General features: G+C 38.1%; 1 protein-coding gene across 3 annotated transcripts in view; it reads left to right on the forward strand.

Annotated features, from left to right (window-relative positions):
- The window catches only part of SYNE3 (spectrin repeat containing nuclear envelope family member 3), a 70,655-nt gene extending 63,888 nt beyond the window's left edge, over positions 1-6,767 (forward strand). For all 3 annotated transcript variants that reach the window (XM_034418416.3, XM_034418417.3, XM_034418418.3), the window contains exon 18: positions 6,403-6,767. In XM_034418416.3, the coding sequence (XP_034274307.1) occupies positions 6,403-6,600 (198 nt within the window). In that variant the 3' untranslated portion in view covers positions 6,601-6,767. The remainder of the gene's footprint in view (positions 1-6,402) is intronic.
- The last annotated feature ends 10,200 nt before the right edge of the window (positions 6,768-16,967 follow it).

Below are 16,967 nucleotides of genomic sequence, written 5' to 3' on the forward strand. Positions count from 1 at the left end.
CTTTCTGTGCAAATAGGTAGATGTATGGAAAAAATAGATCTCATAACGGACATGTTTTGGAATAAGACTGAAAATCAATCAGGGCTCACAAACTGTATTAAAAATCAGTCACTGATTAGACTCATACTCAGTGGTGGAATACTGCCAGTTTAACAACCGGTTCAGTGAGCGTGCGTGCCTAAGGCGCTTGCGCACAGCGCTGAAAATGGAGCATTTAGAAGCTCCGCTGCTTACTTTCCAAGTCAGCAACGGTAAATAGAACAGCAAGGAGGGGAAATCAGCTGTGCCACACAATTGAGATGCGCTACAAAGCAGGAAATAAAGGACAGGATAGAGCGGGGACAGGTAGGCGGAGTCAACTGATCGTCGGAGCTACCGGTTGGCCCGAACCAGTCCAAACCGGCTGAATACCACCTCTGCTCATACTACATTTAATTCTGGGCAGGTTGATCATGAAAAAAGATTGTAGGCATAGACAATCTGTTTTTTGTAGATTTTTCCACCCAGTTTGGAAAAAAAGAGAGGGATATAAATTGAATTAATATTTCCATTATTTATGTCTGATCTATAGGTAGCTTTTGCTACTTAACCAGGAATCAAGTGTTGGATTGCTAAAGAAAGTATTTTTAGTAGTGCTGTCTTCTGTTCCAGTCCCCAATTTGCTGGATTTCATCTTCCATAACTTCCCTCTGTCTGCTGATCAAATTTGTCTGGCAAAACTATAAATGTGAATGTAGCGATACAAACTCAGATCGTTAATTCATATGCTTTGTTTTCTGATTTTGCCTCTTGCCTCCACCTCCTCCGCCTCCTCCTCATTTACATTTAGTATAGCCACTTCCACTCCAAAAAACTTATAGGTCAAGGTTGTTTGATAAAATTCTACCATTGACAGCTTAACCCTTTGATGTTTTCTTCTTAGGTCCCAAGAGCAAATCAGTTAAGAAATTAACTGCCTAATTTATTCACTTTTAAGGCTAGGAAAATTCATGTCCAGTTGTCAAGGACATAAAGGTCATTGCGTTTTTAAAACCTCGGTGAGATTCAGGATTGGTATTGTAAAGAAAATACAAAAAATTATTACCAGCACATCAAGAATTCAGTGTTCAAGAGATAGGTCATTCTATGAGCATCTGCCCTTTATGCCTCAAGATTAAGACAACTTTGAGTCAGATGCTTTGCATGTTTATTGAAGTTTCCCAGGCTCTGTTTGAAGTTAAGACTCACTCGCTCTGAAATTTCATCCAGAATGAAGGAAACACAGGAAGGGCAATGGACCCAAAATAGCATAACCTTTAAAGCATGGGAATATTTCATTTCTGTGCTGAGAACTTTACCTGAAAGAAGGCATTATTACCCTTTTGAACTTGGAATTCCTGTCCCCTTGTTGCAATCTTTTCCCTGCACTGTCCAAACAAAACTGCTTACTTGAAATGAATGGTTATTTTCATTCATCCTAGTTCTTCATCCTAATCCCTATCAGATGTTTTGGACCACAGCTTCCAGAATCCCAAAAGCCATGTAAATGTGCTCTCAACACGTAAGGAGGGCCCTAGGTCATGAGAAGCTGCTACAGTATATACTTTGGAAATATTCCTTGTCTTAGAGTGTAGCCATCCTGTAGAAGCAGTGAATCTGGAAAATGCTATTTATAGTAAGGCCCTAGAGATTGGTAAGCCAACTCCTGAAACTTGTCTATCCATTTATAGAATTAGTGCAGTGTGCTTTGAGTTGTACAAGTAGAAAGGACTGATTTATTCCAAAACAGTCCAATAAGGTTTTCAAGCAAAATGAGAAATTATAATTCATAGAAACTTTCTCAGGTGGGTTTGCAAAAGGGGTGCATGCACTACCCAAAAGATTCATATAATCTCATTCAAGATGTGATTGTGCAAATATAGCCACTGTTTCCCCTGCTCTCCCCTTGCTACTATTCTGTGCAAGCTGCATAATTCCCCTCCAGGAAAGAGATTGGTAAAGCAACCAAGTGAGACGCAGAGCAGATTAAATTCACTCTTATCTCCCCAGAGATTGGCTACTCAGAGACAGTTTGGTCAAGTGATTAAGGCACCAGGCTAGAAAGAGAGAGACCATGAGTTCAAGACCCACCTTAGCCAGGAAATCCAGCTGGATGACTTCACAGGATTGTTGTGTGGAAAATAAGAGGAAGGTGTGTTGGATATCCTCACTGCCTTGAATTAATAATAAAGGCGGGACACAAATAAATAAAATGAAAAATAAATAAAACAGCAACTGTCGCATCCAAGGCCACCTTTTGTGATACCATTGCATTCAATGTGTAGAAGGTGTTACTACATGACACTGTGATGATTTATATCTCTGCTATTGTTAAGAAAAATCAGGTGCCAGCTATATTTTGTGATACAGGCCATGATTTGATTTCGGTCCACATTTCTTTTCACATATCTTTATTATAATGAGCCATTGCTAAGCAGCAGAAATAACCAAGGCTACTGAACTGAGTTCAAATTTCACCATCTGTTCCATTTCCTTTTTCATTCCCTTTGCTAAGATTCCCTTTTCCATTCCCTTAGCCATTGCTAAGCAGCAGAAATAACCAAGGCTACTGAATTGGGTTCAAATTTCACCATCTGTTCCATTTCCTTTTTCATTCCCTGGCAGCTTGAAAAATATAAAATTGTACAAGAATAATAATAATTTAAAAAGATTTTAGTGGGGGAATTTTCTGCTGCCCTCCAATGATTAAGGTGAGCAAGACAATCAAGTGCTAAATGCTGAACAAGCCAACATGGTAGATGCCTCAAATGCAGGAAATGCACACAAGTAAGAAACTTTTCTGCCAGGAGGAAAGAGTGTGAAACTTGCACTTCCATATAATTAAGTCCCTGCTTGGCATGAAAACCTTTTGGAAAAACTAGCCAACACTTGGCAATCACAAAACAAATATTTAAAAAAAAAAACAACACAGTGTTTTCCCTTAAGGCAGAAAAATTGTCTGGAAAATTCTGTATTTCATAATACAGAACGTTTTCTTAGCGACTGAAGGGTTGGCAAGCTAATACTGAGTTGATCCAGGTTTTTGACTGCTGAAAAGAGGTTTTAGGCACCCCAAAAATGTTTGCCTTTTATGTTCATTACTTGTTTTCTAAAGGCTGTGGAGTAGGCCACTACAGAAGTTTTGCTTACAGTATTTACACAGAAGATATTATTCAATATAATTTTTAAAAAATGGCTTGCATTATTCAGCAATTGTTGAAAGTTGGTTAAAAATCAAATGCCCTATAAACTTACAAGGCATCTGATGTGCAGGGTTTCAGCATCTGCTGAAGAGATAGCAGTTAATCAAATAGGGTCAGAGAAGAAACAGTGTTTGTTTATTTTGTTCTTTACAGTATTTATAAGATCACCCCAATCAATTAAGACTCTGGGTAGCAAAGAAATCAAAATAGAAATAGTAATAGCCAAATAGAAACAGTACTATGTGTCCAAAAGAAATGCTCATAATAATTTGAACTGAACACCCAATGCTTTTAACAGTCTTGTGAAATGTGAGGAGGGAGGGTTGAACATACCTCTTGAGAAAGCATGTTCTAGGGAGTGCACACTATGCTGGAGAAGGTTGGCCACCTACCCCAACCCCCATGCACTTCTCGTAGGTAAAGAATTATTTGCAGACCTTCACTTGATGTTCACCAGAGTGACAGATTCGATTCTGGTAAGGCTGTGCCTGATATAACCCAGAACTACACCATAGTGAGTTTTAAAGGTGATAACTAGCACTTTGAATTGGACTCAGATGTTTACTTGGAGTCTATGCAGCAATCTCAAAATTTGTGCTATTTTGCAGAAATGGGTTTAGCCCTTCAAGCATTCTGGTTAGTCCATTCTTCACAGCTGCAGATGCCGAGTCATGTTCAAGAGCACCCTAACTTACATTACTTATAGTAGCCCAGTTGAAGGCAGAAGTCACTATCTATCCCTAAGGTATGGGTATCATGGACTAGAGGAAATCATAATTGGTGCATCAGCTGGGCAAGGATTTTCCTGGCATAGGATTGACCTACTGCTTGTATGGGAACCTAAGTCCAAAAGGACCACCAAGTACATGAACTAACTTCTTAAGCACTACTCATCCAAAATAACTTCTAGGAATGGTGTTACAACATGCTCTAATGCTGGCCAAACAACTTTATCCTGGAAGGTTGTAATTTGAGCATGTTTCATGTCATCCAGTTCTTGACATCTTCAGTTTCAACAGCATTTTTTTTTATTTTTTTATTTTATTTTATTTTATTTTTTCAATTTATATACCGCCCTTCTCCCTGAGGACTCAGGGCGGTGCACAGCCAGAATTAAAAACATGAAATACAAATATTAAAAACAATTAAAATCTATATAAATTTGGCCCAAAATTTAAAAAACCACAAACCAATTAAACATTTAAAAATTTTAAAAAATTTCTTCCTAAGCCAGCCCGGCTTGCTGGAAAAAGTGGGTTTTAAGGGCACGGCGGAAGGCACTGAGGTCTTGGATTCTCCTTATCTCTGGGGGCAGCTGATTCCAGAGGGTAGGTGCCCCCACAGGGAAGGCTCTCCCCCTGGGGGTCACCAGCCTACATTGTTTGGCTGATGGCACCCTGAGGAGGCCCTCTCTGTGGGAGCGCACGGATCGCTGGGAGGTCGTCGGTAGCAGCAGGCGGTCTCGAAGATAGCTAGGCCCTATGCCATGGAGCGCTTTAAAGGTGATAACCAACACCTTGAAGCGCACCCAGAAGACCACCGGGAGCCAGTGCAGCTCGTGCAGGAGCGGTGTTACATGGGAGCGCCATGCTGCTCCCATCACTACCCGCGCTGCTGCGTTCTGGACCAGCTGGAGCCTCCGGGTGCCCCTCAAGGGGAGCCCCATGTAGAGAGCATTGCAGTAGTCAAGGCACAACATGGAGTGGCAAAGTACCCTTCACCCCCAACTACTAGATATTTTCCAAATACCTTTATACTACTGGAATAATCAAATGCTGGAGTTCTTCTTAATAATAATTACCAACTGGAACCATCCAATAAGCTGGGAGCAAAACTATCTTAAAGGGTATCCCAATTTTCATCTCTTGCAGGTGATATAAAATATAAAACAATCAATAACATGTTGCTAATGCTGTTAAATAGCAAATGTTGCTCATTTGCTAGCAGAACCAAAACACACATACTTGCCCACATACATTCTAACAAAAATTATCAACCAGTGCTTAATGTGGTTTTTATCCCATGTTTGAGACTGCACTGGATGCTAAATAGTAGGAATACAGATATAGGAGCCTCTACAGTTGACTCATCACCACCTTCTCAACAACCTTCCCAAAAGAGAGGTAGGGAAGAAGTTGTCAATGTTGGCTAAATCAAGGAAGGACCTTTTCAAGATATCAAGATTAGCATTAGGTACTACCTTCTTCAAAATCCATTTTTTAAAAAAATCCTCTATTGCTCTTTTGCTATGAAAAAAAATGTACTTCATTTGAGGGGGGCTTGTTTCAAATTTCCATTTTCTAAAGTTTTCTAAATTTGTTTTGTTCAACAGATTCAGTGACACATTCTAAAGACTTTGTTGGTTATTCATGCTGATGAATTTTTGGATTTTGTGATCTATTTCCTGACAGGGGATATATCTTTTAAGTTAGAGCTATTATTATAGTTTTGAGTGATCCCACAAGTGTTCTAGAGAAATTTGATTTTTTTGACTTACCCTTTCAGCTCTTCATTTTAACTAAGAATTAACTTAAAACACAATTAAGACTCTGTTGGACTACCTTAACAATGTTCTTAAATTAATTTAGATTAATTAAATTAAATTCTTCTGTGTAAAGTAAATTTGATGATGATGCTGTTATCAAAATTCACAGCTCTACTTAAAATTAAAACTTTGAGGCATCTGCAGAGCTATCCTCCAAATCCCTTAAAGAAAGACTTAGTAAATTTTTCAGATCTGCAGGTCCTGCAAAAAAAATCAAAACAAAATAAAAGACAGCCCAAACCCAAACAAATCTCACAAGATTTCAGTAAATGAAATTTCACATGAGAATCTTGAAATTTCAAAGACCCAAAACAAAATATCACAAGATGTTGTCATCATGCTCGTAGAACATTTTTGGGATTACTTGATCTTTAAATAGTAATACTAGTAATAACGATGATTAAGATTAGCGGACTGTGGATGCTGTTGCATTTTGAAAGATGGGTACGGCATTTATCACTTCTGTCTCAATGCCCTACAAAGCAGTGCATGATCAGCACAACCAGCCAAAAGGCTGAGCTTACCCTGAGAAGATAATTCCCTTATTATTTTACGCTTCCATTGCCTAGGAAATGCCTGATTCAGTTCAGAGTCATGTATTAGCTTCCATTAATGCCTGTGGCTTCTGTCTTTCAGGGTCGACCAGTAAGTGCATGTTCCTTCCTACGTCGTGTGTGCTGTGCAGCTTTACCCCTCCAGCTGCTGCTGTTGCTTCTGCTACTCCTTGCTTTTCTGCTCCCACTAGCAGAGGAGACACACAGTTGCAAGCTCACCAACAACTTTGCACACTCCTTCAACTTAATGCTGAGACACGATCGCCCACCGCCAATTTAAGTTCTCCTTGCCTGCAGTGCAGCTAAGTTGACAGATTGCATTTTTCCTAGCGGTTTTTCCCCCCCCGCAGATCTTTATCTTGTATAAGTCCTTCAAGAATCATGGCAACTGCTAAGGAGTCCATTTAAACTGGAAATTTGGTTAAATGACCGCCATTATCCAATATACGCTCAGGCTGGAGAAATGAAGTATTCATATTTAGAGCTAAATTACGTTTTTAAAATATATGACTATATTTATATTGTATATATGATTTATATATATATATATATATATGTATGTGCATCAAAAATGTCCTGACATTGATGTTTTCAACAAATCCTACTCTTTATTTGAGTATGTCTTTGTTGAAAAATAGTCTGTGTTAAGCACAAAAATAAAAAGAATAATATAAGAAGGTATGAAAAATGATTTACCACCCAAAGGCAGCAGCAGCCATGTGTCATTTTCCTTCCTGTGTTTTTACATACATTGTGCTTAGGATTGCCATCTGATTGAAAAAAGGTAATCGATTAATTGTATTAGCCAGTTAACTTCTTATTGAATTTATATAGTATGCACAATCCAGATGTGGATTTTCTACTCAATCCTTCCCATTGATCACCATGGCTATTGCTGATAGGATATTCATCTGACAAAATACAGATGTATTCGAATGCCTGAATGCAGAAGATGCACACCTAAACTGGAACCTAAACTAAACCTTATCTTATATCTTGGGAAGGGAATGAGGGATGCCTCTTAAGATGCCATTTGCCCTCTGTAGATTTTATGTGTGCCTGTAATCAGAAACAGTATATTTTTTAAAAATATACTGTCCAGTTAATTATAATTGATTACTGTTAAAGGGAGGGCCATAACATTTTACGTGCAAAGGATTCCAGTTGCCATCTATAGCAGGGTCTCCAACCTGGAGGGGTTGCCATCTATAGCAGGGGTCTCCAATCTGGCGGACTTCAACTCCCAGAATACCCCAGGCAGCAAAACTGGCTGGGGAATTCTGGGAGTTGAAGTCCGCCAGGCTTAATGTTGCCAAGGTTGGAGACCCCTGATCTATAGCATTGAAGTTTGGGTTAGTTTGAATCTCTGGAGATTTGCTACCGAAAACATTGCACTAAGTGGTCCAGTGGTCTGAATAAATGTGTTGCTGCTTCCTATTTCCCCATATTCATTGGTTAATGTTGTCACCCTACAGATCATGTGTCTTGCATTGTGGCTGTTGCCAATATCCTCATCTCACATCTTTTTATGTATTCACCTTACTAGCAGAAAGGAGAAGCCACCATGGGGTTGCCCTTTGGATCCCCACCATGATATATTTTAAATCACATCTCATTATATTTAATGCTGAAATATTGTGAAAATAACAAAATTAACAAGGGATTCCTTGTTAAATTCCCTTGTTAATGTTATATCATACCAAAATGCTTAGAAATACAGAAGCAAATGGCATACAGTCATATTTTTTTCTTTTTTTTAAAAAAAAAAGGCTGATTCTTTGGAGCAGAGGTCTTCAAACCTGGCAGCTTTAAGACTTGTGGACTTCAACTTCCAGAATTCTCCAGCCAGCTATGCTGGCTGGAGAATTCTAGGAATTGAAGTCCACATGTCTTAAAGATGCCAAGTTTGAAGACCTCTGCTTTGGAGCAACCATTCTCTCTCAGCCCAACCCATCTCACACCCCTGCTCATATTCCCCAAGAGCAAGTATTAATGGCATAAAACATCTGATCTTCAGGGTGGCATATAGTCAGCATAATTAGTAATTATTGAAAATCTTATTTGTCCCATCAGCTTATCTGATCCCTTTTATACAAGCTGTAGATGATGAGACTTAGATTCACATCAGTGAAACAGTTCACACTGCAGAGACAATATGATTCATTCCACCAAGGCTGAAGTGAATCATGACCCATATTGCCTCAACAAAACCATTTGGGTGGCCTCCTACCACATGGGTCAGTTTGTAGGAGAAGATTCTTCCCAGATTTTTCTCAATAAGACAGTTCCCAGGATAGGCAGTTTTGGGATTGCTCACATTGTAGCTCAGAACTTCCTGGCCTGGAAGACCTCAGTGTGGGGATTCTGGCAAATAGTTTGGATAAGACAAGCACCATGGACTAGGGTTGCAGAGAAGACATCACTTACCTCCTTGAAACTACATGTAGGACATTTCTGGAAGACCATCAACCTGGGCTCCAGGTTGACTGCTTTGGATGCACATTACAATCAGTCACAGTATTCACTGAAATAGCCATACCAAGAAGCCCTTGAGCAATATGGTGGGAGAAAGCTCCTTGAAGTCTTCTCCTGTAGCACACCCACAAGGAGCTCCTCTCGGCCTTCTACCACAGACAAAGCTCTGTAGGAGATTGTTGAAAGGTGGTACACAATATGGTGAGGTGAACCAACATGGTCGCTTCACTCTTAGAACCATTAGGATCACATTGCTTTCCAAAGGTGCTTTATGAAAATCTCTATTGAAGTCAAAACTTTACATAGCTCTATTTTCTCCATGTTGTGGAAAGAAATGCCAATATAACTACATGCTGCATGAAAAAGGATTTCTTTTTGTTTATTCTCAATTTCATACTATTCAGCTAGATTGGATGACTTGGAATTCTCCTAAAAAGTAAACAGGCATTTAGAATATGTATCTGATTGTTCCCCTTAGCATAGTTAAATCAGAGTTGGCAACATTGTAGTTCAGATAGAATCATATAATGTGCTTTTAAATGTTCTGCCAAAGGGAAGAGAAGTCAACTATAGTTTCATGGTGTGTGTGTACTTTAGCTGGGTCCACATATCATGCTAAATCATAGTGTGGTTTTCTCTGGTTTTTAGTTTACCATGTAAATCATGGTTTGTGGCTTGGCACAATTTGGTTTCTTCAAACAGCATTGTTAAAAGAATTAAACAGCTGTGATTTATTGCACTGTATGAACCCGATCAGTTTCTGTAAATAATCAGCTTTCTGTTCCAGGTAGATAACCCAATAAAGGACCTATTAAGGCCTTCTTAAATCTTACAAAATATTAAATATGGTTGAACGTGGTATGGATAGTGCAGCTGGAATCCTGAGCCGTAATATGAATCTGCAAAGGCACTCCAGTGTATCCAGGAGATACAAGAAAGCATGAAAAGAAGGGTGGGTGGAGAGAATAGAGAAGAGCAGCAATGAGGGGAGGAAAATTGGCCAGCACGAAAGAATAGTCCTGAGATGCTCTCATAAAATGATTTTGTTAGTTCAGAATAGGGCTGCTGGCTTTCCAACAATTCAGTGGACCTCTGCCTTTCCCAATAACATGACAGATGTGTAGAGGTGAACGTTTTATCTCAAAGATGTGAAAAGCTTCATCTGCCAATCTTTACACATCAAGTAGAGGAGTACAAGAGAAGGTTGGGCTGATTTATGTTTCTTTTATTTGTACTTCCCCCTTTATTATTTTTATAAATAATGCAAGTTCAACATACCGTATTTTTCTGGGTATAAAACGCACTTCCCCCCCAAAAAAAGGGTGAAAATTTGGGTGCATTTTATACATCGAATGTAGCCCCGCCCACCCATTGGCCCTCACCCTTCGGCCTCCGTGCGTCCTCTCAAACAGAGTTTTTGGAGGCTGCAAATACAGCCTCCCAAACAGAGAGCCTCTCAAGCAGAATTTTATTTTCTTATTTTCCTCCCCCCAAAAATAAGGTGTGTCTTATACTCCGGACCATCTTATACTCCGAAAAATATGGTATCTAATACTCCTTCTATCTACAATTTTCCTGACAACCATCACCCAATGAGGTGAGGTGAGCTGAGAGATTGTGGCTGGCCCAAAGTCATCCAGTTGGCTTTCATGCCTAAAGAGGGACTAGAATTTATGGCTTTCTGGTTTCTAGTCTGAAGACTTAATTGCTGCCAAATCTTTTGCCAGCTCTAGGCAAGACACTGTTTTCAGGGTCATAGCGTAGGTTGTTTCAGACTACAGACTGATGTAATTGGCAAGATGCAAAATTACACCTGCAAAACAATGTTAATACCAGATTAGCCTTCTAACATGTTTACCAATATTACTCCAAGAAAAAAAAATCCTTCTGCAATTTGAGTTGGTCCCCCAACCCCTCCCCGCCTCAGAGCATGAAAAATGTCTTGTGCACAATTGTGCAACAGATCCAAAGCCTCCAGCTTGTCTCTGTAAATTTCCTACAGTCCAGAAAGCAAAAGTAGGACTTCCCTCCCAACTACAGCTAAAAGACAGATCACAAAGGAGCAGCTAATAGAATGTAGGAAAAATTGTGTCCACTTGACTTCAACCCTAATTCAAGGAAGAAGCTAATTTACCTCTTACTGCCGATGTTTCAGTAATTCCCTAGGTAACACTTAGCTATTGCAGTGAATGTTTTGCTTCATGTATTATGTGGTTTGCAAACCATGATTTCTGGTTTAGTATGTTGGCCAAAGCTATTTATGTTTTATTCAGTATACCACATCTATGGTTTAGCATATGTGAGATCCCAGCTGATGTCCCACACAAATCTTTTAGTAAGGTTTTCTGCAAAGGAAAGTCCCAGAGATTCATATTATAAGAATGTATGGATCTCCTGTGGAAAATAATGGTTGCATTCTGTGAATATGTGCCATCAAAGGCCATCTGGGAAGGGGAAAAAAGCCTTATGCGACTCTCCCTCCCCTTTGTACAAAGCTTGGGTTTGCAAGAAAACTCACTGTATTCATTGTTAGCAACAACAACAACAAGACCAGCTGCAGCACATTCAGTCCGAAGGCTTAGAGTCTAGCAAAAGGGCTATTACTAGTTCATTCAGCAATTCCAATCCTTTTCCTTAAATACAGAAATAAGTATTGAAATGCTGAAAAATGGGAATTGGCCACTCTTCAGTGCACGTTAATCTATAATATCTCTTACAGCCTGTTACTCTTTGGAAAGATTATTATTGTTATTAGAGGTAGACCTGAACTGAGACATCATTCAAATGAGTTCAGGTATTTTTCTTTCCAATTTTGCATGGAGATGCATTTCTCTTTTGTAACTCAGAATATTAATGGAGACAAAAGTGCATTTCCTGAAGTTCCATGGAATGCAAACATATGAAAGCTGAAAAGCAATGCTTGTATCTGATTTGTTATTTGCCATTTAATGCATGTTTTGAATGCTAAATCCTTTGCCAGGATGCCTGCTAGTTGAATAAGCAAACTGCATGAACAATCCAATGTAAAAACTGATTCCAGTCTTGGGAAAAACAAAAGAGAAAAATGTCATTCTGCTTCATAACCATGTATGCTTCCAGTCAGCTATTCTGACTTTATTAAATATTACTGAGGGCAAAACTTACAGTGAAGAAATTGTGCTTTCCTCTATGAAAACACTCTGAAACAACATACTGTAGTTTGGCTTGCATGTTCAGGAAGGTTGACAAATGTCCTCTTGACATTTTTATTAACCATTCTCTCTTATTGACCACATAGCCTGGAATTGGTTAACATTGGTCCATACCACCAGGGGGTGCCAGGTTGCCTATCTCTGACAGGAGATTCCTCTCTGCTTCTCCACCGTTTGTATTCTTATCTAGCCCTTCATTTGGACATAGAAGCAAGTTAGTTACGGACTGCATGCATGCCTCAATTTTTTATTCTGTATAATGTCTGGCTTAGTAGTTATCTGACTTTGGCTGACCTTGAAAAAACAAGCTGTGTTTGATTTGATTAGTAGTTGGATAGGAGACTACCAAGGTTGTGAACCAGATTGTGAAGTCAGAAACATTCTGGGTGAAAGCAATTACAAACCACTTCCATATTGTTGTAAAGACGGATGCATTCATAACGTCATCAGGAGTTGAACTTAACTGTAAGGGGGCTTTGTATATCTACATCCCTCAGGCATACCAGCTCAGAGTATGAGAGAACTTAAAGGCTAATTCAGCTGTTATAAGACAAGGCTTTGGGCAGTAACATTATTTTTCTGTGAAAATGCTTTTTGCCTTTTTCATATATTTCATCAAGTCTCACTCAGATCTGCATAATAGTCCCTGTGCACCTGCTAAAGTGGAAGATATTATATTTATCATTGTTTATAGCAGTGAGACCAGCACTAAAGATTAAACTTCCCCTTTTAAGTTATTAAAATAAACTTTTCTTCAGTGCTAAACAATAAGTTTTTAGTGTGCATGTGTTGAAATGAATCTGACCTGCACAAATGCACAGATGGCCCTTATTAAATCATGGTTTCATTATCTGTGGTTTCATGATCAGACTTCAGTGGTAACAGTTTTCACATACCTGTGGTTTGGGGCCGTTTTCTAAAACTATGCATATAGCATGCAAGATCATGGGCAAACATTTGTGTATGCAGAAAGTATATTTTTTCAAGGCCTCATTACCTGTAGCATCATTATCCACAGTTGCTAAACTGGATTTGAATCTTGCAAATTTCCCAGTAGAAAGAGGGAATGCCATTATTTCTCCACCTATGCCAGTGGCACATCACCCCAAAACCAGCTGCCTTTCTTACCTTAATTTCCACATTAAACTGGTAAGACATCAAGGTGCAACAGCTTTTTGAAATTCTGGTCCTTCCCACTACCACCACCAAATTTCTTAAAAGAAAATTCAGATGTCTTTACTTGGTTTTGGACTTTCTACACTGTGGATTAAAAGCAACAGCTGTTCTGCACATAAGCTGCTTCAAATGATTTAAGCAGAGGGCTGAAGACTAGAATCCAGAGCTCTGAAACTGCTGAAATGCATGTCACTATTGCATTACTCCAGTAATATTCTGATGTTCAACTTCATTCATGTCTGCTTGCTTAAAACCTAGATATGGTTGGCCTTCTGGGGCTATAATCACATTAGTTGTTAGTCATTAATCCCCCCCCCTTTCTGTTGATTAGTGTGTCATTTTAAATATTGCTAAGACTTTGTCTTTCATTTATTGCTTTAGTCCTGTGGAATTAAATCTGCATTTTTAAAGTTAGCTGTAATGTGTATATTGTAAATGGAATATGCATACAGATGCTCTTTTTCTCTACTATGCCTCTACAGTATAAAATTTGAAAAGGCTTCTGCTACTGTCTTAATTTTGGAGAGGTGAAAAAAACCCCTATTTTTCAAACCACCTTCCTCTTTTTAAAACGAGCCTTCATTTTGTTTAATTTAAAACTTACATGTTTACTAAATAATTACCAGATGTTCCTGAAGGGTAAGATTTACCCTCAAAACATAGGATTTGATCTGTAATTTGAACAGCATCATCATAATTGTATGTTGGATTCATAAGACAAGCAACCTATTGTTAGTCTCTGTGTATTAATCAAAAGGGCCAACACCCATCACATATGGGTGTCAATTACTTCTTATAAGCATCTGCATATTACTGGTGAAGGTTACAATCCAAAGGGAAAAATAGGTGCAAGACTTAAAACAGGAATATCAGAAGTGAAAACCAAACAATTGAAAGCAGCTAAAAAGAAGGCAGTGGTACTTCTTATATAGCCAAGTATTCATTTTGCCCCATTTGTTTTTAACCATACAAGGCTTTTTACAGAATTTTGGAAACAGTATTAAAAATAGTGCTAATAATGTTTTTTTTTCTTGTTATTAAAAATTTTCACCCTTTTTTTCTTAAAAAGTAGAGCCAGATTTGTATCAGAGAACTTAATATTGGAACTAAAACACAATGGTGTTTGGTTTGCTGAATGTGTTTAGTACATTCTAAGCCAGGTATCAGAAGAATGTTGAGCTCACAGTCCTTTTAAACCAAAAAAAAAAAAAAAAACCTTCTGCTTACATGAAGTTATTTTTCATTATAGCAATCTAATTCAGGTGGAACAAAGTCACATTGCTGCTGCTAATCTTTGGAAAATAGAAACACTTGTCTGTCTATTGCAAATGAAGGGATCTATTAGTGCAGGGGTATCAAACTGGCAGTCCACGGGCCACATGCATCTTGCACAGGCCATGCCCACCCCAGCTCCGCGAATGGGGAAAACTTCACAAATGTCATGTGATGGCAAAGCGACGCAGCGGGTTTGACACCGTGTATTAGTAGAACCCAGGTACCTTCTATCTAATTCTGCTAGAAATGACCTCATTTTCCTGGTTGTTGTACCATTTAATTATAGGATGGAGAGACTTTTTGGGTAGATAAAGGTGATATATTGCAGCTTGTTGCCTTTGCTGTAATGAAGTCTTTACTGCAAGAGATTATGTTTACAAGCAAAATCTTCTTCAGCCTGGCCTTCTTCAAAAATGTGACTCCAACACATTCTCCCTAATTATCATATCCAGAAGGCACAAAAATCTAGAGGCTAAATCAATATCTCTGAAGCAAGCTCATAGAATTGCTCTGTAGAGATTCTCCAGGGTTTTGTTTCTGGTGGAGAACAAATAATTATCCCTCACATGCTTTCTTTTCCAAGCTCCAAGAAACTGGTCTCTAATGTTCATTGTTGTTGCAAACTGCTTCAACTCTGTTGATCCTTTTGAGCTTCAACCTCAGTTTCTGAAAGTTGAACTTGAGATTTCCTGTGAGTTGCTGGGAATCTATGAATAATATCCCATTTAGGAATCTTCACACAACAGGATCTTTATCCCAAACAAAATAAGCAATCTCCGTGCTAGCTGCCTGGAGTAACAAGAATTTATAACAAGCTTTTTATAAGCCATGGACAAATGGTTTTATTCCATTCTCCTTGTTTCTTACCTTTGGAGCCTGTATCCACAGATTTACTAATCTAAGCATACCATATGTCAACTCCAATAAGATTTAAACACTGCAGGCTTTGGAGTGGTCTGCAAACACACACATCTCTTTGCTCTGTAAACATAATTTAATGTTACTGGGATCTCTATATAATAGCAAGTGTCATAATTGTACTGTTTTTAACATGGTAACATTCCACTCCTCTATAATTTTTGTGTGCAGCTTTTAGCAAGAATAAAGGGGGAATGCTTTCTAGAAAAGAAGAAAAGGTGCTTACTCCAATTTCCCGTTCTGCTAATGCCTTTGTTTTTGAAAGAACATTACATTCTCATATGTTCATATTTTTTTTGGTCTTAGAATCTAACGATGTGATCTTTTTGTTATATCAGCTTTAGCTTCCTGATGTTTTAATCTGAATACTGTATCACTCTGAACTTTTTATGCAAAAATTATCAGGTCTCTTAAGTCAAATATATACAGCAAACTGGTTGCTTTGTTTAGTTTTGTTTAGGGTTTTTTTTCCCCTTCCCCTTTACTCATTTACATTACAGATGTTCTGTACCATTACCCGTGTAAATTTTTAAAAAAATTAAAATAATTTGAATGGCTTCGAAGAATCATGAAATAAATTTCATGATATATGATGTTATGAATGTATAATATGAGATATGATTTGAAGATTTGGGTTACAATTTTCCCCTTAATCTTGCAACATTGCATCCACAATTGGCATTCCAAGATATAACAGCTTAGAAGTAATCGCAGAGAAAAAGCCATTCATTCTAGAACCTAATCTAAAGTTTTCCATTTGCGAAGCATTTCAAATAGGTATGGAGAAGAAATTAACGCGAGTTATTTTAATGCAAACTAATATAATTATATTTTTCTAGCAAATATGTAAAGGAAATACAAATATTCTTTGAAATGTGTAATTCCCTAAATTTTGAAAAGAGTTGTCAGTAAGAATGCATATTATTAAAAATATTTCATAAAAATGCATATATTTAGAAAAATAATGTATAAAATGTCCAATCAGGGCAAAGCAGTTCAGTATAGAATGTAGATCTTTAAAGTCACACAGCTAAATTATGGCATTAATCTTTTTTATTGTATCTGATGAAATTGTGTCTCAAATTAATCTTCTGGATATGCTTTATGATACCATAAGCAACTTCAGTGCTTTCAGATCATGTATTATGTGTCTAACACAGAATTTTACAGGAGATCCAGATGATTTTGTGTTCTGCTTGCAACCCTCATTTATTTCTCTACAATTCCTTTTTTCTTCTTCTTACTATCGAAACTGTTGAGGAGAGAAAGGTGGAGTAACTGTTCAAAAGCTTTTTAATAGCAGTAGTCCATCTGGAAGCACTTATGATTGTTTTAGGTACATCAGCTAAACATAATTACCACTCAGGACTTTCTGAATTTAATGAATATGGAACATCCGTGGATGCAATTATGAATAGGACTGTAAGTTCTAAAATTCTGGAAACTTGTGTGAACATCTCATGTATTGCGCTGTAGTACCCATCAAAGAAACCAACAAACCATATATCAATGTTAATCTCAGGGCACAAACCACTGTCCCAGTGGTAGGATTCTACCGGTTCGGACCAGTTCAGGTGAACCATTAGCTCTGACTTTCAGCCGTGAGCTAACC

The sequence above is a fragment of the Pantherophis guttatus genome, chromosome 1 (genome assembly GCF_059756535.1).
Source record: "Pantherophis guttatus breed Tessera chromosome 1, ASM5975653v1, whole genome shotgun sequence".
Lineage (NCBI taxonomy): Eukaryota > Metazoa > Chordata > Lepidosauria > Squamata > Colubridae > Pantherophis > Pantherophis guttatus.